At 43.9% G+C, this 27232-nt stretch overlaps 1 protein-coding gene across 6 annotated transcripts in view; it reads right to left on the bottom strand.

Moving 5' to 3' along the window:
- Positions 1 to 232: 232 nt before the first annotated feature.
- The window catches only part of FYN (FYN proto-oncogene, Src family tyrosine kinase), a 139757-nt gene continuing 112757 nt past the window's right edge, over positions 233 to 27232 (bottom strand). For 3 of the 6 annotated variants that reach the window (XM_074580925.1, XM_074580924.1, XM_074580926.1), the window contains 6 exons: positions 25178 to 25342; positions 20749 to 20928; positions 18824 to 18900; positions 18567 to 18720; positions 9957 to 10088; positions 233 to 916 (listed from right to left, as the gene is read on the bottom strand). In XM_074580925.1, coding sequence (XP_074437026.1) covers positions 708 to 916; positions 9957 to 10088; positions 18567 to 18720; positions 18824 to 18900; positions 20749 to 20928; positions 25178 to 25342 — 917 coding nt within the window. In that variant the 3' untranslated portion in view covers positions 233 to 707. Of the gene's footprint in view, positions 917 to 9956; positions 10089 to 18566; positions 18721 to 18823; positions 18901 to 20748; positions 20929 to 24552; positions 24709 to 25177; positions 25343 to 27232 lie in introns of all 6 variants that reach the window. The other 3 variants (XM_074580929.1, XM_074580927.1, XM_074580930.1) reach the window with 2 other exon arrangements.

Genomic DNA, 27232 nt, shown 5'->3' with positions numbered 1-27232 from the left:
AATTTAAAAAAATCATGCTTGGCAAAAGCCAAAAATTAGATCACTGGCTTTCAGAATCCCACCAGTGTTTTCATGTCTGCAGTAAAATTATCGCTTTCTGGGTACTGCTGCAGCAGGATTCATTCAATCCCAAATGAGTTTCCTCTGCAATAGCACCCATATACTGTATGTACAGGTATGTATATATATTATATATATTTTATATATAAAAAAGCAAAAAACCAAACACCTGTCCTGACTTTTTTTTTATTTTATTTGTTAAAACATGAAAAAAAATGTTTTAGACAAAGAGGCCACTTCTGGAAAATAATACTTTTAGTTGAATCAGGAGAAGACTAGTTAAAATCACATAGATTTTGCGTTTTAAAAAAAGGAAAGCACTAGGATCAGTTATTGGCACTGAGTTACTATTTACAATGAACAGAGGTTTTGCAGTTTACATAACATCAATACAATGCAGTTTTGGAGTCTTTGATTAAGAAAAAACAAGTGTTTTTCTCCTTTTCATCCAGGACATTCAGAGCGTTAGGACAAGTGGTCACAGGCAAGGGCTGCGGAAGTTCCCAGCTCCAGCCCCTCCTGTGCACGGCGGTGCTGGAAGATGCTGCACTCTGGAGAAGCCGATCACGGAGTTGGAAGCTGAAGGGCAGGTGGGGCAGGGCTGAGAAACACCTGGTAATTCATGACAGTGTCTGGAGACCAGGGATTTACAGGTTGTCGCCGGGCTGGTACTGGGGTTCTGTTGCAGTGAAGTAGTCTTCAAGGAAACCCTGCAAATATTCGAAAGTTGGGCGCTCCTCCGGGTCTTTTTTCCAGCAGTGGATCATAAGCTCGTGCAAGGAGATGGGACAGTCCTGAGGACATGGCATCCGATAACCACGCTCTACTTGCTCCAAGACTTCACGGTTATTCATGCCTGTAAAGGGCAGACAAATCCCCACGGTTAAATTACAGGAAAATTAACCTAAGTATATCTACAATACATATGGTTTTCTCACTCGTACCAATTTATTTTGGATCAGACACAGGAAAAAAAACCACCCCAAAGTCCTCTTTCAGCTCTTCCTCTACTGCAAGGTAACCTGGATTATTTTCTTTCTTGGTAGAGGGTTTTAGGATCCAGTGATGAGTAAAACGCTGCTCCCATGGTTACCCTCTTGGCTGACTCACAACGGGCAGGATTTGGCATGTTCCCTCCCCAACAACAGTAGCTGTGAAATATATTACGTTAAGTGGTTAAAGAAAATAACAAATACTATTCCAAATTCTAGAAACTAAGATGAATTTTTGACACCCTCAAACTGAGCGTGGGCCTTTCTTGAAGTGCTCTGTGAGGTCACGCTGCAGAGACAAACTCTGCTACTTTGGGCTACCAAGGATGTCCAGCAGCATCGCACCTTCAACACTGGTTCAGAAGCTTACTACTGCTGATAACCTGCGCTTCCTCCATCTGTGCTGGTTAGTATTGTTTCCACCGTATTCCGCTGTTGCATCCCAACCCAGAAGAGAACAAAGTTGCTCGGAAGACAAGTCAATTGCCAAGAAAAACAGCTCCACTGCAGAACCACAGTTCTTCTCACTAAAGGTAAAATGTTATATTACCATCACGCTTGTCTCTAAGAGGCGAGCCAGGCCCTTCGCTACCTTTTCTTTCCTATGCTACCCCTTCAATCCTTGATTCCTCTGATGAAGTGGTTTTTTGCCGTACATTAATTGCAGTCAACCTCAACTTTAGTTTAAATAGCTCTTCCAGTAATCCTTTTGGCTGTTTAGCAGTACCAGGAGTAAGACTAGCACCGCAGGCATGCAGAACTATTTCAGAGAAGGCATGCACGTTGACTGCAAGCTTTGTGGCTTGCCAGTTGGCAAGCCCTGCCCCAGTCCTCTGCTGAAAAATATCTGCAGGCTCCACTCCCCTGCCTTAGTGGGTCCTGCCAAGCAGCTCTGCAGGAGAACTAGGAGGGACGCTTAAGTTCCTCCATGACCGAATCTGGAAACCAGCACTTTGATGTTGCTCTTTCCATTAGCTTATCCTCCCCCTGTCTTCCACGGCACCATCCTTCCCTGGGTCTCTTCCACTCTGTTTTTTCAGGGGGTCCTCTTGAAGAATTTTCTTGTCCCACCTTCAGGACCCAGGGAATCGTCTCTTTGCCCTCTACCCTGTATTTTTTGTAAACTTATTTGTGAGAAATAATCCAACCACCTTCTTCAATACAGAATCATTTGTCTACTCTACACCTTGACTAGAGGGAATAATATGCTTACGCTGCATGGCATTCAGGCTCGTAACTTCGCTGTTTCCTTGCATTTGGTCTTTATTCTGTGTCCTCACGTCCTGGCTGTGTTTAATTCTTGAAGATGTTTTAAAAAAGCATCCGCAAAATACAGCCTTTCCTGACCATCCATATTTAGATTCTCATCTCAGGTTAGGATTACAAAACACCTTTTCCTCTTATCCTGACAGGGTAGTTTCCTCCTGCTGATATCCATTTGCAAGGTCTCTGCAAAGATCATTTTCCTAGCCTGTTGCTGTAACCACTCCTTGCTCGGTCTTGCCGCTTGCTCCTCGTTGCCTACTACGTGAAATACAAGCTGCGTGTCTTCACTTTCGAAGCCTCTCACAGGCCACCTCGCCAGCCTTTAGACTCTCATTTGGCCACATCCTGGTGAATCCACAGTTCTGGTTAGCCTACTGCAGCATGTTCCATTTTCAAACAAGCACTGATGTGCTGTTTCTTACGCTGCCTGTTGCACATGGAGGAACCTCCCCGGAAAACTGCTTCATCCTCCTACAAACCATTCCCTTCAGCAGTGATAATTGCAAAAACAAAGGTTAGGTTTCTCATTTACAGTATTTCCTAACCTGCAGACCAACACTTTAGCACTGGTTTCTTATGTTTGATTGATCACCTCCATCCATCCACTGTTAACATGTTTATGAGTAGAAGCAAACACTTTGTACAGCACCTAAAGTGGTCCGTGGTTAGGACTCCACAGAATGATGAACATAGAGTAATAATGGTCCTCTGCAGACATCCGACTCTGCATAGAGCTAAGGTTCTCCTGTATTACTGACTCCAAACTGATGTTGTTAGGGCACACAGGCTCACAACAAACCAGAAAAGCTTGCCACACACTGAACAAATGTTTGGGTGTTCCTCATTATCCAAACATATTCTACTTTTTTATTAAATTACAAAACAACGCTAGTGGTCTGTTAGTCATCACCAACCCAAAGGCAGCATCAACCCAAACCTTCTGGCCTTGCTGTTTTCATGATGCTACAAGAGAAAACTGGGCATTTTTCTCATGTTCTGTTCTCAATATTAATTTTTTTAATTCGTATTTTGAACAAAAATCTGCACCCTTTTTTCATATGCTTGTCTTTGAATCAGCTGATTTACCTCATGTTTTGGGGTAAGAACTTCTGCTGTGCTTTGCTTCCCTTACATATTAAAGGCTACAAAAATAAGCATTACCAGTAACTCATCTATTTTATATATCTAAAACACAAACTGCGTTCTTTGTTTTTATTTTGGCAGTACACCTCTAAGTACAACATGGGTGGTAGCAACAGCAGCAGCAAAGGTCCTTCCCAACTGATTTGTTATTCTAAGATATCAAATGTTTGGTACTTTTATCCAGTGTATTACTCAGTGCTGCAAAGCACACTCTGAAACTTGATAACGAACTGTATGCTGGAACAAAAACCCTGAGGAGAGAGAGGGGGGAGGAAAAACATCAACAGCTCTTCACTTCCCTTTGTTAAAAAAACCATGGAAAAAAGAACATGAAAGAGACATTGCTGTCTGAAATCATAGTCATTTTTTGTCTCTGGGAAGTCAGTGAAGCCAGGTTTCCTCATCACAGTATAATCCAGGAAAATACCCTTCTTTTCCTCTCTCCTTTCCCCTCCCTCCCAGTAAAACCCAGATATGAAACTAAACCAAGTAATCCTCATGTTCCTTACTGGAATCCATACAGCCAGTAAGGGCTGCGGCATCTAGGATTTGCCAAAGAAATTCTGTCGGTTTTGACATGTGCTGCTAATTTAAAAAAGGAGTTTCAAATACTTTTTTTTTTTGAAATTAATTGGATTATTTGTCAGACTTATAAAGATAGCAGTGTTTTGGGTATACTTTTTATCTCTTAAATGGTCTATTTTTGTTTACAAACCTATTATCTAGTTTCCCTTATCTTACTCTACAAGTTTTAGTGTTTCTCTTTTGATAGCAGGAGCCTGTTGTATCTGCACTTCTAACACCACAGACAGAATATTTGAGCAGTCTGTACCACTTCTCTCTCCTAATGAATACCCGAGAGTTTCAACTCTTTTAGTAAATAATAAATGAAATTCTGCTTACAGTACACTTCTAGACCCCTTAAAAATTTATCCTAAAATCCTTAAATCTGTGGAATAAACTACTCAGCAATATTCTTCTGTAGACTACAGCTATTTCACCTGCTTGAAAATCAGTTTGTGCTCATGATGTTTCAAGAACTACCATTTGGACCAAGAAGGAAACATCCAATTTCCAAAAGATGGCTTTTCCATTAGCTTTTTATTCCCTGAGAAGAGTAAAAATGAAATAAGCTCCCACCATTCAGCTTTATTAATGAAACCTCCAATAGTCTTAGGATGCCGCAGGATATGGCCACTTTAATGCTCAATACAATAAAAATCTACTGCCCATATAGCCTGGGGACTGAAATGCAATGCTACTTGACTTTTCCTAGAAAAGCTGCAGTAGTAAGAGTTACTGTGACATAAAAGAGATGTAAAGTTTCCAGTTGGGGCTAAAGAAAACACCGGAAAGTGCTTTGGAGTGCTCTGAGGACCTTGATTAGACGGAGGGCAGCAGATGTGCAAATAGCACAGATCTGGGCAACGCTGCTCTTCCAGAAGACAGGAAACATTACTGCAACCAGGCAGCGTCCCCACGTCCAGAGCTAATAGGCTATATAGGTTACTTTGGGCAACGTGAAGTCCAGTGAGGACAGTGATGGTTTTAAGCCACTTTTTCTGTCAGACTGAGAACTATGCTCCTTCAGGACCCACTGCATGATTTCAGACCAAAGATCAAATTAATACAGACACAAATGCTCAAAGCAGGACTCTTAAAGCAACAGTTCAGCTGCTGTCCATCCCCAGAAATGCCGTATTTCAGATTCTCCAGGAACCCAGAGCTGTGCCTCTGCTCATGTTCAAAGGTTCCTCAGACATGTTTGCCCTTCTCTAGTACAGTTGAGAAGGTAAAACTGTGTAGTCCTCCAGAGGGGCTGGATCATGTTAGGACTCAGAGCATGCTCTCAAAAGAGAGAGGTACAATGGAGACAGGTTGATTTTGGGGTTTTATTCATCTTGATCTAGAAGCAGAATTTCTACCTTCCATGGTGAGCGCCAAAGAAAAGCCAGAGGTGAGGGCACAGGGATGGGTTATGGGCCTTAGGCAGGGAGATTATTCCATACAGAGGCACAATAGTTGCTCCTAAAGGAAGACAGCCTTTGAAGCATAATGCTCTTCTTACTGAATACAATAGTTATTTTGTGTGCAATTCCGTTATTTCTGTGCAAAAGTAGTAACAAGTTTTAAAAATCTGGAAGTCATGCCACTTCATTTAGAAATTAAGGCCTGAAAACCCCCAACAACTCCTCATACTCAAAACACCCACAAAGTTAGGCTATCTATATCTGTTGGGGGTGGGGTGGTTCGTTTTGGTTTTGGTTTTGTTCTTTAAAATAAGTTGTTATTTGCTTGGTATAAGAGACGCAACTTTGAGCCACAGCATTTGTAAGTGGAGCTTTTCTGCTTACAAATAAACCCACCTGAGCTTATCTGTGCTATGTGCTGAGTACGCATCTCTCCCAACTCCTTACCTACCATCCATGGTTACGGTACACACTGATGTGTACTCAGCCCCAGCCTTGGGCAGCTGTACCATCCGCTCTCTGGCACTTGTGACCCGGCTTCCCCCAGGGATGAGGAGGCTGAACACAGCTCCCCAGGGACTATGGAACTGCTGGGAGCCCAAACTCAAAGACCTGCCTGGCCGGAGGCAGCAATGTGGATAGCATCGTGATGGCTGTCACACTTGACATAAAATGTAAATGCTTTTGATGTGACAAGTGCAGCAGAAAGCAGAAGGGACGAGTTCAGTGGTGCTTGTTCAGTGCAGCTGAGATTTTTGCCTATCCAAAAGGCAACATGTTAAAACCCCCCAAATTCTCTGACTACTGCTAGAGAAATGCAGCCTCCTACTCTTAAATTCCACTAAAAAACCCAAAACTAAGATTCAAGGGGAATTTGTGAAAGGGGAAAGAAACAGACACTGAAAAAGGTTGACTAAGCAGACTGTTTTTTAAACTTGGTTCCTCTTCTGCCCATATCTAGTTTTTATTTCCCCACTGTAATTGTGGAAATAGAACCTCAATGCCCAGAAAGACTGTGAAAGTTGCTTATTTCAATCTGCTGCCTTGTGAAAAAAACTGGGAAAGCATTAGGGAAGGCTAGGAAAAGCACTAATAAATTAGTTATCATAGTGGTCCATCACATCCATTGACAGAGGAACGGGCTTGGTTGAAGGACAAAGATGAGGACACCTGTCAAAAAGTCAGTCTTGCTTGTGGGAGCTGTAGGGTCTGGGACAAGGCTTGGTTATGAACTCTAGCCTGATTTTCATCTCTGCCAGCAAAATCTTTACAGCTCACATGTCCCACCACTGCTCCAGCTTGTCTTCCAAAATGAGTCATCAGGACAGGAACTGGTTGAAATCTGGGGGACAATGAATGTCAAGTCCTGTTCCACACAGTCTGTTCCCCTCCTATATACTGCTTGCCTTCTTCTTCTGTCCTCCTCGTTGTGCTTTTCCCTCCTTCTACAGAAGCTTAAAATAATGCCTGGTTCCCCAAGGCATGAGGTACAATGCCCTGTGGGCATGGTTACCACCACAGGACTGGGGTGTGTGCTATAAATAACCTCTCCAGGCACAAAGATCTTGTCAAGTGAGACAGCAATCCCTTTGTCTGAGGGCCTCTCCCTGCTACCCCTGGCCTGCTACAAGCTGTAAGCAGGAACATCAGGAGAACAAGTCCACAACTATTTCAGAAACAGATGAGTGACAGCCTCATGACCCTCTTTGTTTCAAGGCTGACCCTTTCCAGAGCTTGCAAATCCAAATGCCTTGGGTGTGAAAGTGGTTGGCAGTGCCTACAAACTGCATTCTCTCACCTATAGGCTGTCTACTTGGGTGAAGAGGGCTGAGTCTTGCCTCTCAGGGTGGTTGAACTCCCATCTTTTCCTCCTTGTGCAAGCCATGCCGCTATGGCAGGAAAAGCCCTGTGGGTGCATCTGAACGCTGCTCCCTGCTCCAGACAGGGACTTGAATTTATGAAACCTTATCCTTCCAAGAGGTCCTGCCTCTCCCCAGCATGAAGCAGGAGATGAATGATCCTTTTTATGTCAGGGGAAAATAGAGTCTTTTTTGAGGAGCTCAGGAGGTCTTTGTCACCTTGGGAAGTCTGAGCCCTCTTTTCAACCCACATGCAAAGACAGACACTTTTGAGAAGGTCCCAGTTCCCCTCCACCATTGCCTCAGCCTATCAGAGCTTTCCCAGTAGGGTCTGGGGAAAGAGATTGCATTGAAATCTCTAAAGACTTTGGAAATTCAGATTTAAAATAGAGGCTGCCCTTAGGTAAAAATGACAGAGAGGGGAGTAATGGTGACCATGAGGATGTTCAAGGCCTCCTGGCTGAGGCCGGTGGGAGTCCCGGTGGGGAGGAATAGCACTGGTGTAGAGTTTGGGCAGTGTGTAACTGAGGAAGTACGTGACCATCCAGAGAAATTGCTGTCTCTGTGGTATGTAACACACAAAAAAGTTGCTTCCAGCTACTTGATGTCTTCCTAGCATGGGTGGGGGAGAGCGAGCCGGAAGGACTTTCAGTGTGTGAGGGCTTTGTGCAGTGAGGGATGAAGGGGGAGGGCGGCGCTGAAAGCAGAGAGATGCCGCTAGTTGTCTTTGATGTGCTCAAACTGCCACATAATAAAACTGTCCACATGTTCAGGACACAGACCATGCCTGAGATTTCTGTCATGGGTCCTACAAGAAGTTATATATTGCAAGCACTTAAACACACATCCAGTGGCCTCTTTCTGCCTCAGGGAGGGAAAGGAACACTTGGGAAATGCAGACATCCTCTGCTGCCAATGGCCAACACTGTATTCAATTACAAACGCGTGAGTTAACACGGGGTTTAGGCAGTCACTTTTGCTCAAAATAGTATTTTTCCTGCGTGTTTGAGTGTGCCTGTGAGAAGGCTAGTCACCAAGCATCTCTGCCCCACCAATGTGGAGCTCAGGGAAAAAAATTCACCTTAACTCTGCCCTGGCTGGCGAGAGCCCCTGTGCACCCACTCTGCTGGTAGTGACTGGTAGAGCAATTTCCTCTTCCTGCAGCTCAGTGAGGAGCGTTGCCCACCCTCTGGGAGAAACTGTATCAGCCTAAGTCTTACACATCTTCTGTCTTCCACCTTTGCACACTGTGCCATGTCTGCATTTAACCCTCAATAAACCCGCAGAAATCACGTCTTTCCCATGCCACTGCCAGTAATCCTCATGGCAAGAAGACCTTTGTGCCAGCGACTGACACAGTCGCTCTGTGGGGTGGCAACACCTGCTTTTCTTTAACTGCATGGGGAAGTGCTGGGCAGAGGGACTCATCCATCCCACAGAAACACGTCATCTCACTTTCTGCTACCTCATTCTGTTGTCACTGTGACATCTTTATTAAGCTGCTCCCTGTTAATCATGCCAAAATTCACTGCCGATCACGAGAAGCCTTCCAGTCCCCATATTCTCTTCCCAAAAATCAGCTACTGGCTGCTAGGAGCTAGCAAAGTTGAAATTCCTGGTAAAACTCTGGGAGTTTAGTTTTGCGGAGCTCAGTCTTCTGAAGTGACGTGAGATACCACGGGATAAACCGAACTCCACCTTGATGCTTTTCCTGCACAATTTGATGTATAGATCTGACTGCTTGATTATAGCACAGACTGGAAAATCGAAACTGCTTTAGGGCACTTTCCATTAAATCATCTGCAGTGCACACACTCGTACTGGTGAGTATTTGGAGACATTAAAAAAAATAATAGAAGAATACAGATGCAGCTATGTTTTCAATATCTGTGCTGATAAGAAAATGAAGGGATTAAATTCTTTTCCGTGTAAGGCACTGCTTTCACCTCACCCCGTTCCTCTTCACCTGAATGCCTACAATCTTCAAGGGGGGCAACAGAATGAAAAGCTCTTTCTGCATAGGCAGATCTAATCACCCCTCCTACAAATCTTAATCCATTGGATACTTGGCAGGGTTTCAACAAAGAGCCATGGGGCCTCCGGTTCCCCCATGCAGAGAATCTGGCCCCGCTGTGACCCTGCCATGAGCTCCGGCCTGCACATTACAGAATTATTTTCTTTCCTTCCCATCTGCCTTGAAAGTAAGGTTTGAAATTTAAGAGTTTATAAAAAAGTGATTTGGTAATGCCAGACATTCAGACAGTCATCAAACCTTGTAGAGAACCAGACTGACAGAATAAATGGCAGAATAAACTCTGTGAGTTTAACCATTGGTATCTTAAAGTGAATGCGATACTGTGGAGAGCTCTTTGCTCCACAGTATAGTAATTTTACATTGCTTTCATTATTTGGCTAGAAAGCATATTAGTTCAATTGAGAACAATTAAAAAATGTAGAAATGAATACGTTGGATTTTCTGTCCTCTTGACACTTTTATCATGACCATCACACAGCGGCTTTCAGTCAGGACCATTTTCAAGCATACACAGAACTTATGCATGGTAACCATCCTCCTTTGAGCCCAATGAAAATAAATACACATTCCAATTTAAGCATACGGCTCGTTCCCACTCCTTTCCCCAGATGACGCAGGGCTGTTTTCTTACCTGGGTATGGCACTCTCCCTTTTGTTACCAGCTCTGTCAGTAGGATGCCAAAAGACCACACATCTGACTTTATTGTGAACCTTCCATACAATGCTGCTTCTGGTGCCGTCCATTTAATGGGAAACTTTGCACCTAATGAAAGAATAAATGAGACTTCATCAGAACAGAGACAGAATCAAAGTACCGGTTGGCAGGTGAGTGTTGTGTTCTGCAACACGTGCCGGAGGACAGAGCTGCAGGCAAGTGTTAACAAACAGCTCCATGGACTACGGTCAGAGAGGACGGGCGGGTGGAACGTGTAGGGCAGAAGGAAAGACTTAGCAGGGAAGGGGTGGGTTTGTCCCACATCCCAAGAGAAGGCTAAGACATTTTAATTCAGGTTTGAAGTTTCATAAAAGAAAAAAAAAAAAGTTTTAAAAACCAATAAGCCCAACATAATAGAAATTCTTTCTCGCGAAATGTTTTAAATTAACATTTCCCTGTGATATTTGCAAGTCAAACACAGTTAGCATGTATGAATAGAAGTGAGATTTATTAGAAATGTACCTCCCAGTTTCCCTGCTCAAGCTGAGCAAAATGCAAAACAAACAAACATGGTAAAAACGTAAATTGAAAACAAACCTAATATTTCATTAGAAACATGCAAGGACTTAAAAATAATACTGCCATTTGAGTTGCTTGGAGTGCAATGATGTCAAGGCACGACTTTGGCCTGTGATTTATAACTTGACAGTGTACTTTAAGCTCCTGGCACTGAAAAGCCTGTAGGGCCTTAAATACGTGCAGTTCTAATGTGCTCATCCATCATCAGAGCTTGCAGGAGCCAGTTGTGGTAAGGATGGTAAGATAACAAGCCTTTAAACGCTGATTTATTTGCTTTTCCAATCATTTACTGTTTTCTTAGGGAAAATATTTTCAGTATGACTTTAAAGAAAAGTCTTGTGGTAATAATTAACTCATAGTATGTACGAAAAAATATGCAGACATTTCCCTGGTGCCTTGTATTAACATACAGGCAAAAGAGTTGCATTGCTTATTGCTGATCCCTAGTGACAAACACTCTTGAATTTGGAAACAGGCTGACTTTGACTTCTCACCACTCTCTCATAAAAGTTCCCTTAGCTTTCAGGAGGAGTGTGGAAAGTGTAACAACATGGACAAATCACTTTCAGGGAGTGAAGTTACGGCACTGTTTACAGTTCCTGCCGGCACCGTTCTGCCGTCACATCCAGTGCCTGATGCCCCGTATCTTCTGCTATATGCCGCAATCTGACTTGACTCAGAGTATAAAGTAAACACAGTAATTCTCATCTCCTTACTTAGTAGAACATCAGGTGTGCTAAAGTTTTTCCTGCTCTACATGTAAGTGATCCTAAGAGAGAATATTACTCAGAAACAAACGCGTTTTTCTAGGGAAAACGGCAGTTGCTCAAGTACGCCATGCTAAATTAAGAGACGAAAAACAAAGTTTCAAATCCTTAGTGCCTGAAGACAGGAACTTAAATCTGGTTAAGCATCAACACGTCAGTGGTTAGATTTGCAAAGGTGCCGGAGGATTTTTGGATGCCTTCACTTTCAAAAAAGCCTGTCTCTTCTGTATTTTCATTAGTTGATATGCAAGGCAGGAGCTAAAATTTGGGTGCTCGGCTTTGGTCTCAGTCTCCCTAACTTACACTTCTTCATGGGACCAATCTTAGTTTACAAGACTCAAAATTTACTTAATCTTCTCTTAAAATTCACCTTGATGCCCCATCTCTGGAAGTGTTCAAAGCCAGGCTGGATGAGGCTTTGAGCAGCCTGGTCTAGTGGGAGGTGTCCCTGCCCATGGCAGGGGGGTTGGAACGAGATGATCTTTAAGGTCCCTTCCAACCCATTGTGTGATTCTGTGATCTCTGCAGCAGCAGCCTGCCATCACTTGAGCCTCTCTCCTGGAAGCTGTCCCCACTCCCGCAGCACCAGCAGCCACATGGGGTTGGCAACCGGCTCCCCCTGCCACCGGCAGGTCCTGGGGATATACACCCCTTACCAATCCCCGGAAAAACTGCAGGCTGTGTGTATCTGGTGCGTGGCTTTAGATGGGCTTATATGCAGGCATGCCATGAATATGAGGGCTAAGGTCCCTCTGCTCTCTCATACGTGCAGCTGAGATAGTACACAAACTCCACGCCAGCTGAACGAATAGCTCCAGGCTGGCCAGTAGCCTGAAGGCCTGGACGTTGGCTGGTGGTATGTGAGACAGCCAAACATGAAGGCTCGCTCATTCACTTGTTGCACACATTTTATTCAACAATTTTTATTTTTATTTTTTTTAAAGCAGCTGTGTTTTCCAGAGAAGCTGAGCCAAACCTGGTCTAATTCCCTTATGCTTCATACTCAGATCCAAAGGTAGCAACCACCCACAACCCATCTTTGGGGAAAAGAAATCTCTTCAGACTCCTTTGTGGCCAACTCCCCTGGTATTTTTGCCTTCCTCATCTACTGACAGTGTGGCACTGGGAGCTGAGTACATGGAATGTCCGGGGCCCATGGGAAGATGAGAAGCAAGCTAAGTAGGTGAGAAGCGGGGACAATTCCATCACATCCCCTCTCCTAAGAGCTAAAGCAGTACAAACACTATTGGACTGTGATGAGCACTGCTGGAGAAGACAAATGGGGTCTGTGCTGTGGATTTTCCGATGACAGGATAGCTACTCATTACATTTCTATGTTGCCCCTGCTGAGGGTGATTCTCTGGCTAAAACAACTAATACAAAAATCCCGTGTCCTGCCTTTTGTGCAGTATTTGCTGAACTTTGGTTTGAAGTGATAGATGGGGAGGAGGGACAGGCAAGGTTGGCAGAGAAGTTGCTAGTAGGGACCTGCCTCATGGTTTTCTGGCCCTGCGATGCATGCTGGAGGCTAGATTGTCCAAGAGAGCCTGTAACCCAGTATGGCAGTGCCACCAGTAAGGGGACAGCAGACAAGTGAGGATGTACCAGCCTGGCCACCTGCACAGCTGCAGGTACAGCGTGTGTGTGTGTGTCTGTGTCCAACGGGGCCCCCCAAGGTGCTACCTCCCATCTAACGCCTAGCACTGAAAACACAAAAGTCCCTGTTGGGCGCTGCTCCAAAGCCTCCCAATTGCTACAGCTGTACCAGGCGCTCGCACAGGCCAGAGGCTGTGCACGGCTCCTGACCGACACATAGTCTCCGTACTCACTCTCAAACCAATACACCAATTAAAAAACCCACCCCCTCCCTCTGCCCAGCTCTCAGCAGCTTATTAAACCAGCTGAGTTTGTGCTGCAAACAAATTACAGCATCACAACATCAGATAAAATGCGTATTACTGACAAGCATGTTAATAAATCTGATAAGCCAAATTACCCCAGCTGACAAGGCAGCCTCTCTCCTACTTTGAAGGCAGATTTTACATCAGTGGGGGGGGATTTGTCTCTTTTTTTTTGCTGGAACCTGTTCCATTACAAACTAGCAGGTCAGTAACTCCACACGTACAAACCAACCACGCACTGCGTTCATTAGGTCAGGATAGCCTGTCTTTGCCCCAGAGTGAGGTAATAATTTGCAGCTGTTATCTCTGTCCTTTTTTTTGAAACATTTCAGCCTGGGGAAAGCCTTTTTTGGGTTTCTGCACTGCTTGCAACCACATTGAGCCAAAGCTGCTCGTACGATTTACTGTTAGGGCAGCCGGCCCTGCCTCCTACCTCTGAGGATTTCTGTGAGGCTCAAACCTGTTCTTGGGACCGCTGCCCAGCTCTGCCCAGGCATTCACACAGGTTATCTCCCTGGGGGATTTCCTTGGGAAAAATCAATCCGTGTCCCTGCTTTAATTCTTCGTCGGCTATAACCAGGTCGCATGATGAGAACGAGTGGAGCGGGCTGGGATAACTGAGTGACCTTGACGTACAACTCTCAGCATGGTTTCTTCTGAGGCGAGCGAAAATCCCTCAGAGCTTTGTTTTTTCAAATCTAAATCTCGATCAGGCAGAAACCTCTGAAATTCATGCCCCAGAGCCACTGCCAGCTTGATAATGATCCTGTTTCTAGAATTGCTACAAATTCTCGTACCTCTCGTACCTTAAAACCAAACCCAACGCAGCACCCCTAGCAACTAAGACCCAAAACCCACGGGAACTCTTGGGTTAGTGACCAGAGAACGTAGCACAGCAGTGAATCGCTCCTGGGGCTGGAAAGGGAAAGCCACAAAAGGTAAAAACAAAGTGCTGAAGCAAGCATGTAACAGGAAACGAGTCAGCCCTGGTAGGCGATGATGAGTGCCGTGTGGGAGGGACTGCGCAATTACATTTCGTTTGTGCTGTGAGAACGAACATGAAATTACAAGCCTGGCAAAACATCAGCGATCAGAAGCGGGCTCCGCAGGCTGACCCCCTCCCCGGGAAGCGGGGGACAAGGGGCGGAACTGCGGGTCTAAACACCCCTCTCGCCCTCTGCCAGCACGCCCCCCTTCCCCTTGCCCTTCCTCTTGACCTGGCCACGCTCCTTCTCGCAGAGCAGATGGCGTCTCTGTAGGAGCCTTATGAGCGATCCCCCTCTGGGACGCCGGGGGCTGGCTGCTGAGAAGCAACAGTCCTTCCTCCTATCTGCTCTACGGCTTGCCTGTGGAATGGCAGGCAAAGAGCAAGAACAAAGCCCTGGACGTTACAGCCTGCAGTACAGTCAGTCGCGAACAAGAGAGATCTGATTAGCTGGTGAGCTGGGAGCCAAGCCTCTACAAAAGGACTGGGGAGAGCCTGGAAGGGGAAAAAAATCCCCACTCATTTCTAGGAAATCAAAATAAGAAGTGTCACTTGTTTTTAAGCAGGGCAGGAAGGAGATATTTCTAAGTGTTAAGGAGGCAAAAATGATCTGAGAGTTTACAAACATGTACTGGAGCTCCCAGAATAGCTCTGACTTGTCTGGAAGGCATCAGAAAGATCCTTATTGTTTCATGTGTGCTTGGAGCGGCATTGCTGCAAGTGCTGCCAGTGCATGCAGTAGAAACAAGGCCTGGAAAATAACTCTGTTCTTTTTTTATTAAGGCAATTTTAAATTTGTATCAGCTGCTACTGCTTAGAATAGTAACAACTCTTCCCCAGCAACTCTGTAGAGCACTCGGCACTCTCCACAAAAATGCCATGTGCTTGGCCAAAACTCCATGTAGCTGTGAACCAGATCACCGTAAGGGTAGCAGAACTGCATGGGAAATCCTGCGTTGGAGGTGATGGGAAGTTTCGCTCTGTCCTGTTGGATACCAGAGGTTTTAAGGCTCACCTTACAGGACTGACACAAGCATCATCACGGAGGGAAGGAAACAAGACTGAATGCCTGACACTGGTGGTGGTGGTGGGGGGGAAGATGTTGCAACAGCAACAGCCAGAAGAAGCAAGCCCTGATGGTGCAGGCTGCAATACAGTCCATCGGTGTAGCCTTTAAAATGGGCGTCACTTTAACAGGCGTGTTTTTCCCCTTTGATTACTCACTTCCTCTAAAAGCAAGAGGAGCCAAATGCTCATTACAAGCCAAGAACTTTTTTTTGGTATTATTTAATGGCAGTGTATAGCTGCTAGTCACACACTTTAAATCATTAGTGGCATGACCATCTCTTTCCTTCCTGACGATTGCTGAGAAATAGCAGTGCAGACAACAAACTGCTTTTTATTTACCTCTCATAAATCAGGAGCAGTCAGGCCTCCTTTGTTCAAATCAAAAAGAAAATAAACCGGTCAGTAAAACGTTACCACCAGGCTCAGTAATACCCATACAGGTTCAGGAATCCTGCACTCTAGCCCGCTGGGGCTCAAAGTATCCCCATCTGTTTCCTTTCAAAATATTTAATCGGAGACAAAAGTGACAGTGGGGGAAGGGAGCAGGAGATCAAGCAAGGCTGGAGAAAACCACCCCTGCCCCATGCCAACAGTGAGCTCTGTACTAACACACTTAAGCCAAGAGAAGGATGACTGCTGAGGAGAGAGTGACCAAAGGCTTTAATCTTCATATTTTGTAAGGCAAAACATTTCCTTTCTCTCATAGGAGCTGCCAGGCTGGAGTGCTCCCTCTCCCCCTCCCCTCTGCTGGCCAGGCTCTCCTCCCGTGTCAAAATTCCCACTGAAGCAGTAGTCAGCTAGATAAACACAGCAGTCCCCAGATGCATCCCCTTGGAGGCTAAAGTAATAGGTCATGGGAAACAAGCAGAGGCAACCATTTCCTTCTGATACTGTGGTCTCCACCAAGCAATGCTCGAATCTGAAGTTTAACTAAACAAATCAGGACTGAATCCCACTGGAAGAAAAATTCCAGTGGCACATTAGAAACCATGTTTCTTCCTCAATAAATTAAAGGTCCTAGGCTCACCCTGGCTGCCCAGCTGGCTTCGAAGCCAGGTTAATTGCAATGAAATGTAAATTGAGAGTCTGCTGCTCGGTCAAAAACGCACCCCTCCCTAGAACAAGCTACTGCTTAAGAAAGGGTCAAAAAAACATTAGTGAAAGTAGCAAAACCTTTCTACAAGGTGTCTGTGATTACAGCTCTGTGGGTCTCTCTCTCAAGGAATTCCGTAGCTCTCAAGTAGAAGGACTTAAGCCTGACACCCTCAGGTCAGGGGAAGGAAGTCTTGTCCATTGCCCTGGAGTACGGGAAGTACGGGTGACTTCTCCGTGCTTGCACCATGAGATGAAGCCAGGCAAACGCAATTCACATCTCCTGATCATCAGTCATGCAGGTTAAAAGCCAAACTAATTCTCTCTTCCCAGCCACTTTTTCCACAATACAAGTGATTTCCGTCACGGAAGAAGGCAGAAGATACCCATGACTACGCTCCCTCTCCCTGCCAGTCCCAGCATTATGCTTTTCTCAGATCAAAGTTTTCCCACCCAAAATCCAGTAATTTTTATTATCTGAAAAATCTAAGCTTCTCTCCAACATCAGTCAGGCAGGTTTTCATGGCTTTCTAACATGTGAAGAGGGCAAAACTATTTTGAGAGATTTAAACCAGGAAGCAAACAGGTCATCAGAGGATTTCCTAGGGATCAGGAGCCTGAAGACATCTGGCCAGAAGTAGGTCACATACTTGTCTATTAAACCAAATAATTAGTCGTGTCAAACTATATGTCAGGTGGTTTCCAAAGGGAACAAAAACATGGCAATAAACCAGACAGAAATAGAGATAATATAGGACACTGTTTCAAAGCCATTTTGCAGGCTGGATCTGTCTGCCTTGTTCAAGGAAAACTTGTCTCATTTTACGCAGGGGAAGGGCAAGCAGGCAGCTTTCTGTCTACCAGAGCCTGCAGACACTCTTGTTACTCTGGAGAGAATGACATGAGGCTATTTTTCCTAGCAAGAAGCAATTCCCACCCTTAGGCTGAAATCAATAGTGCTTAACTCTCTGTATTTGTACCTACCACAGGTTCTTCAAGGGCCCCCCTAAAATAATCAGGCCTCACCGCCATCCGAATGTGAAGCGGGCAACTTTTAGGGTGGACGGAGGCTGTGGTCCACATCCCTGCGACTGGGTACTGCTGACAGCAGTTGAGGGGGGTCTGAATGGCGTGAGAGCTGCTGCTCCCAGGCCAAGCCAAGGCATGCTGGAAACTCTCTGGCTTCTTCTGTCAACACTTGAAAGTTACAGAAAGTGGTTAGCTCTTTCTTAAGAATTAATGGCAAAATCCATGGTGAAACCAGGGCTTCTGGTCAAGAGAAAAAACCTCACAACTGGAAGGGGTAAATGCAGGTTATGAAGTACTTAACCGACCCGTGCTTTCTGATGACATACAACAGGGTTTAACGGGACACTCCTCGGCTTTGGCACTGAAATGGACGGAGTGGTATTTACCGACACACACTGAGCAAGCACTACCAATGTAGTGCCAACAGAAAGAGAACAAAACTGTAGCTCTGCAAACTTGGACCAACATCTGACAACTAAGCATGACTTGTAAAGAATGACTAACTACAAAGAGCCTGTGTCATGGCTCAGTCTGAACACACACATGCTTTTTTAAAAAAGCTACAATACTCTTTGATACATTTTTATAGTGTATCAGTGGTCGGCTGTGCCCAGCACTCTGTGTGGCACTGAAAAATGACTTTTCTATTAAAGTAACATTTTAAGTTCCCAGAGAAAACATAGTGCTCAGAGAGACAGTTCCATTGCACAGAGACACAATTCTTTGACCCATCTGAAATAAAGAAAATAAGACCAGCACAGCAATGTTGATAGTGGTTTGTAAATACTAGAAGGCACACTACAAAAGAAATAGCTTATATAGGCTTTTCTGAATTACCCCATTCAGGCTTTTAAGGCTGGTAAGTTAAGTATCCTCTTTGTTTTGGCACCATGAGGATCTTGTCCTTCCTGTCACTTCACCCACCTGTGCTCCCACTCATCATCTTTGTTTCATTGTGGTCAGTATTTAAAGGGAAGACAACTAAATAGGACGTTCTCTTTAGGCCATGCATTCAGCAGTGAAGTTCTGGGCTAGGAGTTAATATGAGTTCAGGATTTACTGAAAGCGACCCCAAAGCACAGGAGAGAAAGTTTTTTAAAGCCATGTTCTGCTCTTCCCTTGTCACAAGAATGACCCTCAGTGCTACGCCTGCCGCTGTATCTACCTTGTCTGGCCGTATATTCGTTGTCTTCAATCAGCCTTGCCAATCCAAAGTCAGCAATCTTGCATATTAGGCCATTCCCGACCAGAATGTTTGCAGACCTCAGATCTCTGTGTATGTAATTCATTCGCTCGATGTACGCCATTCCTGCAGCCACCTGCGAGAAGCGTGAAACACAATTGGTGCATTTTAAAACAGACTCAGACGTACACGGGCTATAAAACATATACACCGAAGTGCTCAATACTCTGAAGACAGACCTGGGCTGCCATGTCCACCAAATTTGGTAACTTCAGAGCTCTTCCTTCTCCATCTTTTAAGAAATCTAGCAAACTCCCTGTAAATGCAAAGTTGACACAATAGAGAGATGTTAGTAAAACAACAGCTATTCATCAAGATGGAGGTGCAGCAATATTAAAGACCGCAATGCTTCAAGTTCAAGTGGACAGTTTCAAAAAAACCCCCACAATATCTTAGAATTCTCCTATTATACTTGTGTCACTTGGCTTTAAGGTTGGCTTGCAGAAGAACACGTCACTAGGCGAAAGAGAGTTGCAGGGAAAAGAAACAACATTGTTTTTAATTTTCCTGACCATTACTGAGAAAACTGATCTTTCTTAACTTTTCCAGTGCTCTTTGAAACTACATACCTGCTGATCTCTAAAGGCCTCAGTTAGCTACAAAGTATCAGCTCAGTTCCAAGCCACACAAGCTATGGAAAGTCAGATCCCAGCTCAAACTGCTCCAAAAGAAAGGTCAGCCTGGAGCCTGGTAAGCCCAAACGGGCTAGCATTAACAGAGGCTAATTCTCCTTAGATTAGTAGTGCTCCTTCTCTAGGTAACCCATAACTAAGTGTAGCACGAACCATTAATTTTAGAAGACCACTATGCAAAACTACAGAAGACAAAGCAGAGATCAAATGAAAGCAATTTTCGCAAAAGCAATAAGGACACAGTTTCCCTGTGCAAAAGAAAGCTAGGAGGTTCCCTGCAGCTTTTAAAAAAAGCCTAGGATGCTATAGCTGCCTTCCCAACCATGTATTCAAACAAAGCAGTGCGGCAGTCTCCTTTAAATAAGGTCAGTGAATTGGTTTAACAAATAAGAGGAAAAGACAGATGATTAGGCGTTTCTCCCTTGATAGATCGTCAGCCTCAAGCTCAGATCCAAAGATGTAAAATGTTACTGTAAAAACTAGCAAAGTAAGCCAAAATAAACCACGTACTTCAGAAGGATTTTGAGAAGTCTTTTTTTAAAGGGGAAAAAGCACATGCTTGTCACTGAGACATATGATTAAAGTGTGAGTTAGTCAGGGCTTGGATGCCTCTGAGAAGGGAGGTGGGCAGGCACCTGCCAGGAAAATAAAAATCAACTCCAAATAGACTGAAAAAATGCACTTAAAATTTCAGAGTGTATCCTCCAATGTACAATGAAACTTCCCTGTGAGAACTTATGTTTCCTATTTGGTTCATTTGCTTTTCCAAAACAAGCAGATTTTTTGCTATGCTCTCAGCACCCCTGCTGGAGATCTGACGGAGCGAAAAGTTTTCCTTTTCTCATTTTACTGTATCGTTACCAGTTACTGTATCGTTACCAGTTAAGTAGCTTAAAGAAAAAGAGAAGAGAAAAGGGTAAAGGGAAGGGGAAAGAGGAGGAAAGAATCATATGTGCCAATGATATTAAAATGATAAATGGGGTAAACTGAAAATGAAGCTGTGATCTGGGAGCGAGGTGCATGTTACAGAACTCAGGATTGCCGAAAGAAGAAACAGAAATCTTAGGCTGACAGGTAAACACTGAAAGAAGATGCCATATGAACTCTCTGGCACCAGGAAAAGCTAGGATCTTGGGAAGCAGCATGTAATATCATTCAAATCTAGAAAATTCAAATCTCCACTTGTCGGGGAAGCTTAGATGCTGATGCAGTTGGAAGTACTTAGGCTGCACCAACATCTCCCTTCCCCACCTACTGCAAATTTTCTTTGTACATCTAGGGGATGGCAGGTTTTGGGCTTGCTTCAGAGCTAAATTCATAATTCTTCTGAAGCCAGAGGTGAATTTAGCTTCCTGTTCCTTCTCTCCTTCCTCACACGCTGTTCACACAACACACTGGGCCTCCCTGTGTATCCCCAAGGAGCATCAACAAAGAAAAAATATTGTTATCAAGGGCAGCAGCTCTGGCTTCACCTTTGCTCATGTACTCTGTGACAATATAGATAGGTTCTTCAGATACCACAGCATAAAGTTGGACCAGTTTGTCGTGTTTTAGCTTCTTCATGATTTGGGCTTCCTCTAAGAAGGATTCTGGAGACATAGTGCCAGGCTTCAGGGTCTTGATAGCCACTTTAGTATTTCCGTTCCACGTACCTACAAGCACAGATACTTAGTTAGATTAAACATCTCCTGCTCCTTTTTCTGCCAATGTAACCAAGGAATAAACTAGCAAGGACACTTAATATAATTATTATTTTTTTAAAATGTGGTTTCCCATGTTGCCTTATCATCATATTCCTCCCACGCCTCCCTCATATTTTAGTCTTTTTCTATTATACTGAAAAATAATACTCCCATTGGCACTGGGGCACAGTCTCTGCTATCCTACTCAGACAATGCTTCCACTGATGACCACAGAAACCTTCTCTGAGTAAGAAACTTGGGACCTTGGGACTGCTGAAACCCATCTTATGTATTCCCTTGCTAACAAGTAATTGCTCCAGAAAACAACACAGCTGCAGTCACGGATTTGGATAACAAAACTGGTTAAACCCAGAACTTTCCATTTGCAAGACATTTTGACATTTTGGTTTTGTTCTGAGTCAGAGGAAAAAAAATATTCTAAGAAAAATTCCCAAGAAACAAATTCTGAATCGATTTCATTTTAGAAACACGGGTGTGTTTCCAAACCAAAATGCGTCTTTTTCCTTCCCCTCCTCATCCCCAGAAGCCCAGCAGCTGCTGTTTGAAACCGAGGTGGTTCCTGTCCACTTCACTTTGTTCTTTACTTGTGGTCAGCACTGAAATGGACAAGTTGCATCATTTTTCAGCCATCATCTACCAAGCCTTCTGTAACACCTGAAAGCCTGCACAAGGACCTGGAGAGAGCCGGGGAAGGCTGACGCTGTGGCAGGCATACCACAAGAGGTGGGGCTTCACTCAGGTATTTGCAAGGGGGAGGAGGACAGGAAAGAAGAAAACCCAACAAAACCCCACCTACCTACGTTAACAGCTTTTTTGGGGGGATGAGGCAGCGGGGAAGGGAAAGGAAGGAAAATTAAAACGGGCAGAAATATCACTTTCCCAGCACCTTCTGGTTGTCCCTCACCTAGACTTGCCAGAACCCTGGTCCAGAGCCAGGGCCGAAATAGCTTTGAATGGGACGTGTGATCTGCTGATAGGGAGCTGCTGTGTGATAAGGCAGAACAATACTAAATGACTTCAGGAATTAATCACATTGGGTAAAAATTACTCCTCTGCACTTAAGCATGAGGATAGCAGAAGGCCTACAAAGTACATGAAGACTCAGATCTAGTTACTATAAATTATGAAGCCATCAAAAAAGGTAACATGTAAAATACGCCTGGTTTGTCTTTGTTAAAAGCACACTAACAGTTACCAGGGCTCAGCTGCTGCACGGGAACTGGTTAAGCCAAAATAACTTCATCATGAGCTTTTGCAACCTGCCAGAGCATAAAATCAGCTGGATTTTGTGCCAGTGGTCAGGTCCCAGCTGCCACCTCACCTAGCCGAGGACAGGGGAGGAGCGGTGGGGGACAGCCACCTCCTGTGTCATCCCTCACTTGCAGGGCAATCCCTGCAGCAGCACACGACGCTGTCTGAGGGGAGCTTGAGGCATGTATTAGCCAAAAGTGTGCAGCGTAAGTTCAGTTTTCATTACGCCTTGATTTTCTTTTGCCAGCTCAGTCCCCGATGCTGTCACCTCTACCGGTGTGGAGTAACGTCTTGAGCTACTACCACCGCTACCCCAGCGTGCCTGAGGAGGTCTCTTGAGGTCTTAGTTCCGCTCAGTCCTTCAAATCAGAGCTGAATCAGGACTTTGCTTTTGTGTCACTCCTGGGTAAGTTGTGGAAGATGCAGTTTCACCTTCTAATTTCAAGCGGGGTGGACAAAATCTTTCCTGATGGGTAAAAGGAAGCGTGTTTTATCTGGAGTCACTGAGGCTCCGACCGCAGAGTTCCATCAGTCACAGCCACTTTGCAGAGGTACCACAGATTATACGGACCAGGAATGAAACCCTGGTCTCATGGCGCCAGGGTTTCTGTCACTGGCATTAATCAACTAGGATTTTACCTGGTATGTTAACAGGATTAACCGTGTATTATCTGTTTGCATTGCCTTAATAAAAATCCCAGGACTCATTCTATTACTGTGAAGTGTTTTCAGCAGTCCTATTTTTAAACAGTTTTATGAATTTCTCCAGTTAAAAAAAGAAAATTCTCTCAGCCCAGATTTCAGTTTAAACTGTTAAATTTCCTTGTTGTGCTTTAATATTTTTCTCTCTAATAGAAAAATTAGCAGAGACCTCCCTCTGAATTCCTCCCATATGTAGATAGTTAATGCATTTTTTGTTAATTTTTACTGTGCTAATCTATTACTATTTGGTAATACTTCAGGGCTGTTAACATATTTTTACTATATCTTACTTTAAGAAACTTAAGCATTTCTGACAGATATTTGGTACCGATACTTGGCACTGTATTTCTCATGGCTGGTTTTTTTTTTTAAACTGCATTTGCTACTTTAGCTTATTGTAACAGTTTAAGAACTATGGCACACAGGGCTGACCACTAAGTATTAACATCCACTTGGAACTCTCACATGCATTCAAGATGGAGAACAAGAAGGTGAAACTGCAGTTATCTGGGGATGCTAATATAAAACACAGGTAGTTTTCTTTGCAACAGGTCAAAGTAATTTTCTGAAATTACATAAATGTCTGTATTTCTATTCTATAAATTCTATACATTTCACAGACTTGCTGCCATGCTCCTTGCTGTCGTCTTGCAAAGGCAAACAGCTGCAAGAACCCAGGAGAGCCTGCTGGTTATTTTGGTTGTACATACTTTTGTGTCACTGCAACAAAAAGAGCGTCCAAACTGCTCCACCAAATGATTCTGACATAAAGAAAGGGCATATAGCAATTCTTTATTTGAATCGGTCATTTTAAAGAGGCTACACAGAACGCAATTTGGCACAAAAATTGAGCCCACCTCTCATTAAATGGCCACTATATTGTGTTTCAATGCTATGGCTATACTAAGATTTATGTATATTTTAAATTGCTATTGTTTTATAGTGATTAAAAGAATGAGGCCCACAGAGAGGGGAGCAGTAAGTAAAGCTGGCAAGTGTGCAGAAGACAATGTCAGTGGATTTGGAAAATGTCAGTATTTCTGGACTTCAAAGTGAGGGTTCAGCTGGGCTGGGCAAGTCTTGCCTCTATTGTCCCTGCTCTCTGTACTGAGTTACAGGGTTCTGCTGCAGACACAAACTTCAAAACAGACTTAAAGAAGTGGATGCATGGGAATGCTAGCTTGACAATATCAGCTTGCTGATACTTGCCATTACTTTTAAACTGGGAAAGCGGGTAGAAGCTCAGGGTCCGACCCCATCCATGCTAAAACACACGAGGAAAAATAAAGTCTACTTACCAGATTAATTTCTGGCTAGCCATTCTGCCTTGCGAGTTTCCTTACATCATTCCTATTTTAATAGCTAGTGATTGTGTAGTCACCCAAATAAGCCCAATGCAATTAATGAAGTTTAGTGCCCTAACCTCTCATACCAGTGCGTACAAATGAAAGGAAGTTTCCCCCTGGATTACTGTATTTAGATCTGACTGTTTTAGGTGATACAGACTAACATTTCATACTATTCTGATCTTTACGCTTTAAGATCTCTACTTGAAATGTTTATTTCTGCCAAGAGGGCCTTAAAAGATCCATCCAAAGCAAAATATATTCTCTGCCTTACCACGCCACACTTCAGCGAAACACCCCTGACCAAGCTTCTGTTCCAGAAATAATGAATCACGTGCAACTTCCCATGCATCTTTAGCCAATCCAACAGTTTGTGGGGTATTATTCGTAGCAATCACAGTTAAGTTAAAACACAAACCATCAGCTTTCTCTATAGGAGAGGAAATTAATAAAAAAAACACACTTATAATCCAAAATTACGCATGCATTGAGAAAGATGGAAGGTGACTTTTCTCTCAGTGTTGCATTAAAGTTCATTTGCAAACACTGATTTTTGGATACTGAAGGTAAGGACGTTTTTGTTAGCTTGCAGAAAAAGGCTCCTTGGTATAATTAATAGATTACTATGTGAGCCTTGATTTATTATTAAGACAGTGGTAATTTATCAAAATTGAAACCTTCCAAGAAAACATGGAATTTCAGTTTTATTTTGCCATCAATTACAGTGAAAGTCGAAGATTAAAGAATTTCAAAGTCAAAGAGATGTTTCCAAAGGTATTTTTCTGAACAGTTTGAGCTTTGCTCATTTTTTTCTTGTGGATCAGTGTCCTACATTTTCACCTTCCATCTTGTAATCCCCACACAGAGAGCTATTTTAGAATAATTATTTTGCTCCATACCCATCCATACTTCCCCAAACTGCCCATTTCCCAGTCTCTTGATCAACTGTAGGGATTCTCGTGGAATTTCCCAGACATCTTTGGTTTTGACAGACAGATCAGTAAGCCTTGGCATTCCTTTATGACAGGGGACTACTAAGCGGCAGCAAAGACCTGCAGCTCTCTCTGATGGAGCCAGAAGTGAAGCCAACAGCAAAGGAGAGGAAAGAAAAAAAAGTGTGACATGAAACAAAAACAGTAAGCATAAAAACAATGCTACTCACAACAGCTGTTAGTTGCATACCACAAAGCATCCTGGAAGATTAGAAATTGAACACTGAAACGTATTCATTTGAGACAGAACAGGAAAAATTTTAGTCTCTGCTTCCACAGCCTGGAATGAAAGGTGACCGACAATGGTTTCTCTTATGGACTCAGGATTTCCCTTCTCCCACAATGCTGCGTTAAGATAACTTCATGAGTAACTGGTATGCTACAGTATCGCTTGTAAAAATCATCTGTAGGTCACAAACTGGATTGTTCCTGAACTGAGGAAAAGAAACACGGAGAAGACTCACTTTTTCTGAAAATCACAGCAATGAAAATTTGGCGGACTTTCTTGTTAATTTTTTTTCTAGTTATCCTGGGAAAAGGAATTTTCTGTCTTCTACTCTGTGAAAAGGTGCTTTTGTAGGTGTAAAAGACTTTTTCTGCCGATCTTTCTAGAGCAAACCTTTATTAGCATATGCAGCCAGTCCTACATCATTCGTGGCAGATTCATTATACTTATCTCTTGCAAAGCTTCACAGAAGACTGAACTGTGACGGAAGTCACAAGGTATTTTACAATTATATATATACAACACATATATATAAACAATGATATATATGTAGTCTGTGCAAAGCAGACTACAATATAAAACTTGCACAGCAACTTGTATCTTAGAACAGCTGCAGCAGAGCAGAACAAGGTGGGGAACTGCAATTGTAATTGAGACTCAAAAGTAATCTTTATTCTCTTGTGCAAGATTTCTTTCTGGGCAAATGAACAGTTTGTTTCAGCATCACAAGGTGGGCAAGCACTGAAGCTCCTTGCAACACCAAGCTCTGCCTCCTCAGAACAAATGTCGTGGACCTTGTTGTGTCTCCTGTAGCAAGACAACAAAGACCACAAAACAGGGAAGATTAGCTGACCAGTTGGCATGTCTTCTTCCAAGGCAGTTCCGATGGGAACATTAGAAGAGGGACAACTCAAAATATGGATAGTATCTGAAAAGCTTCCATAAGAGTTTGGAAAGCTGGAGAAAGAAACTGGAGGTTTTAAGACCTTGTTTTCTTTAGTTGAAAAAAAAAGCTTGGCATGCTGGTGCTCTAGCTAAGCCTAGACTGCACGCACAAGAGCTTATGCTTGACAGGCCAGCGGCTAGGGATTGCATGAACGGTGCTTTGACTGCAGACGTGCTGTTACTGGACTTTAGTCTGACGTCAGGACACCCTGGGGATCTCAATATTTTTCATTTGTAAATCTCATCTGTGAAAGTCCAGACACTGCAGTTGATTTTATCACCCAGGTAAGAAGGGGCCGGGATTAGAGGGAAGTCTGGGTTAGAAGTGCAATGGGAGTGCAGTGCAGGGATACCTGTGCTGCGTCTACACAAAGGTACACTTTGTACTTCCAACTCCCGAGCCAGGACTACTTACGTGAGACCAAACTGCACGCTGTCTACCTGGGTAGCCTGGTTTCCAGCTGCCTGGACAGGAGGGGTCCTCCAGCCTGAACAGCTATGAGATCAAGGCTGAAGAAGGCTGGGCTGCAGAGCATACTGGTTCTGCTGTGAAGGCATTGACCTGTGGTTCTTCAGGAACCATGCTGGTCTTTACAGAGTCATTTGGGCATCTTCAAGCTCTCCCTAGAAGTAAATCTAGGCACTCACAAGGAGTTGTGCAAATCTACCTCCCACAATCCGGACTGCAGGGCAGGTGGTTAGAGGCAGCCTTTATGTTTCGAGTCAGCTGGGGCTGGCATGGAACCAGGGCTCCTGTGTTGACCTGGGTCTGGGAGACCACAGGTGAAACC

Source organism: Larus michahellis, chromosome 3, assembly GCF_964199755.1.
Source record: "Larus michahellis chromosome 3, bLarMic1.1, whole genome shotgun sequence".
NCBI classification, from domain to species: Eukaryota; Metazoa; Chordata; class Aves; order Charadriiformes; family Laridae; genus Larus; species Larus michahellis.
This window is presented reverse-complemented; position numbering and strand designations above follow the sequence as displayed.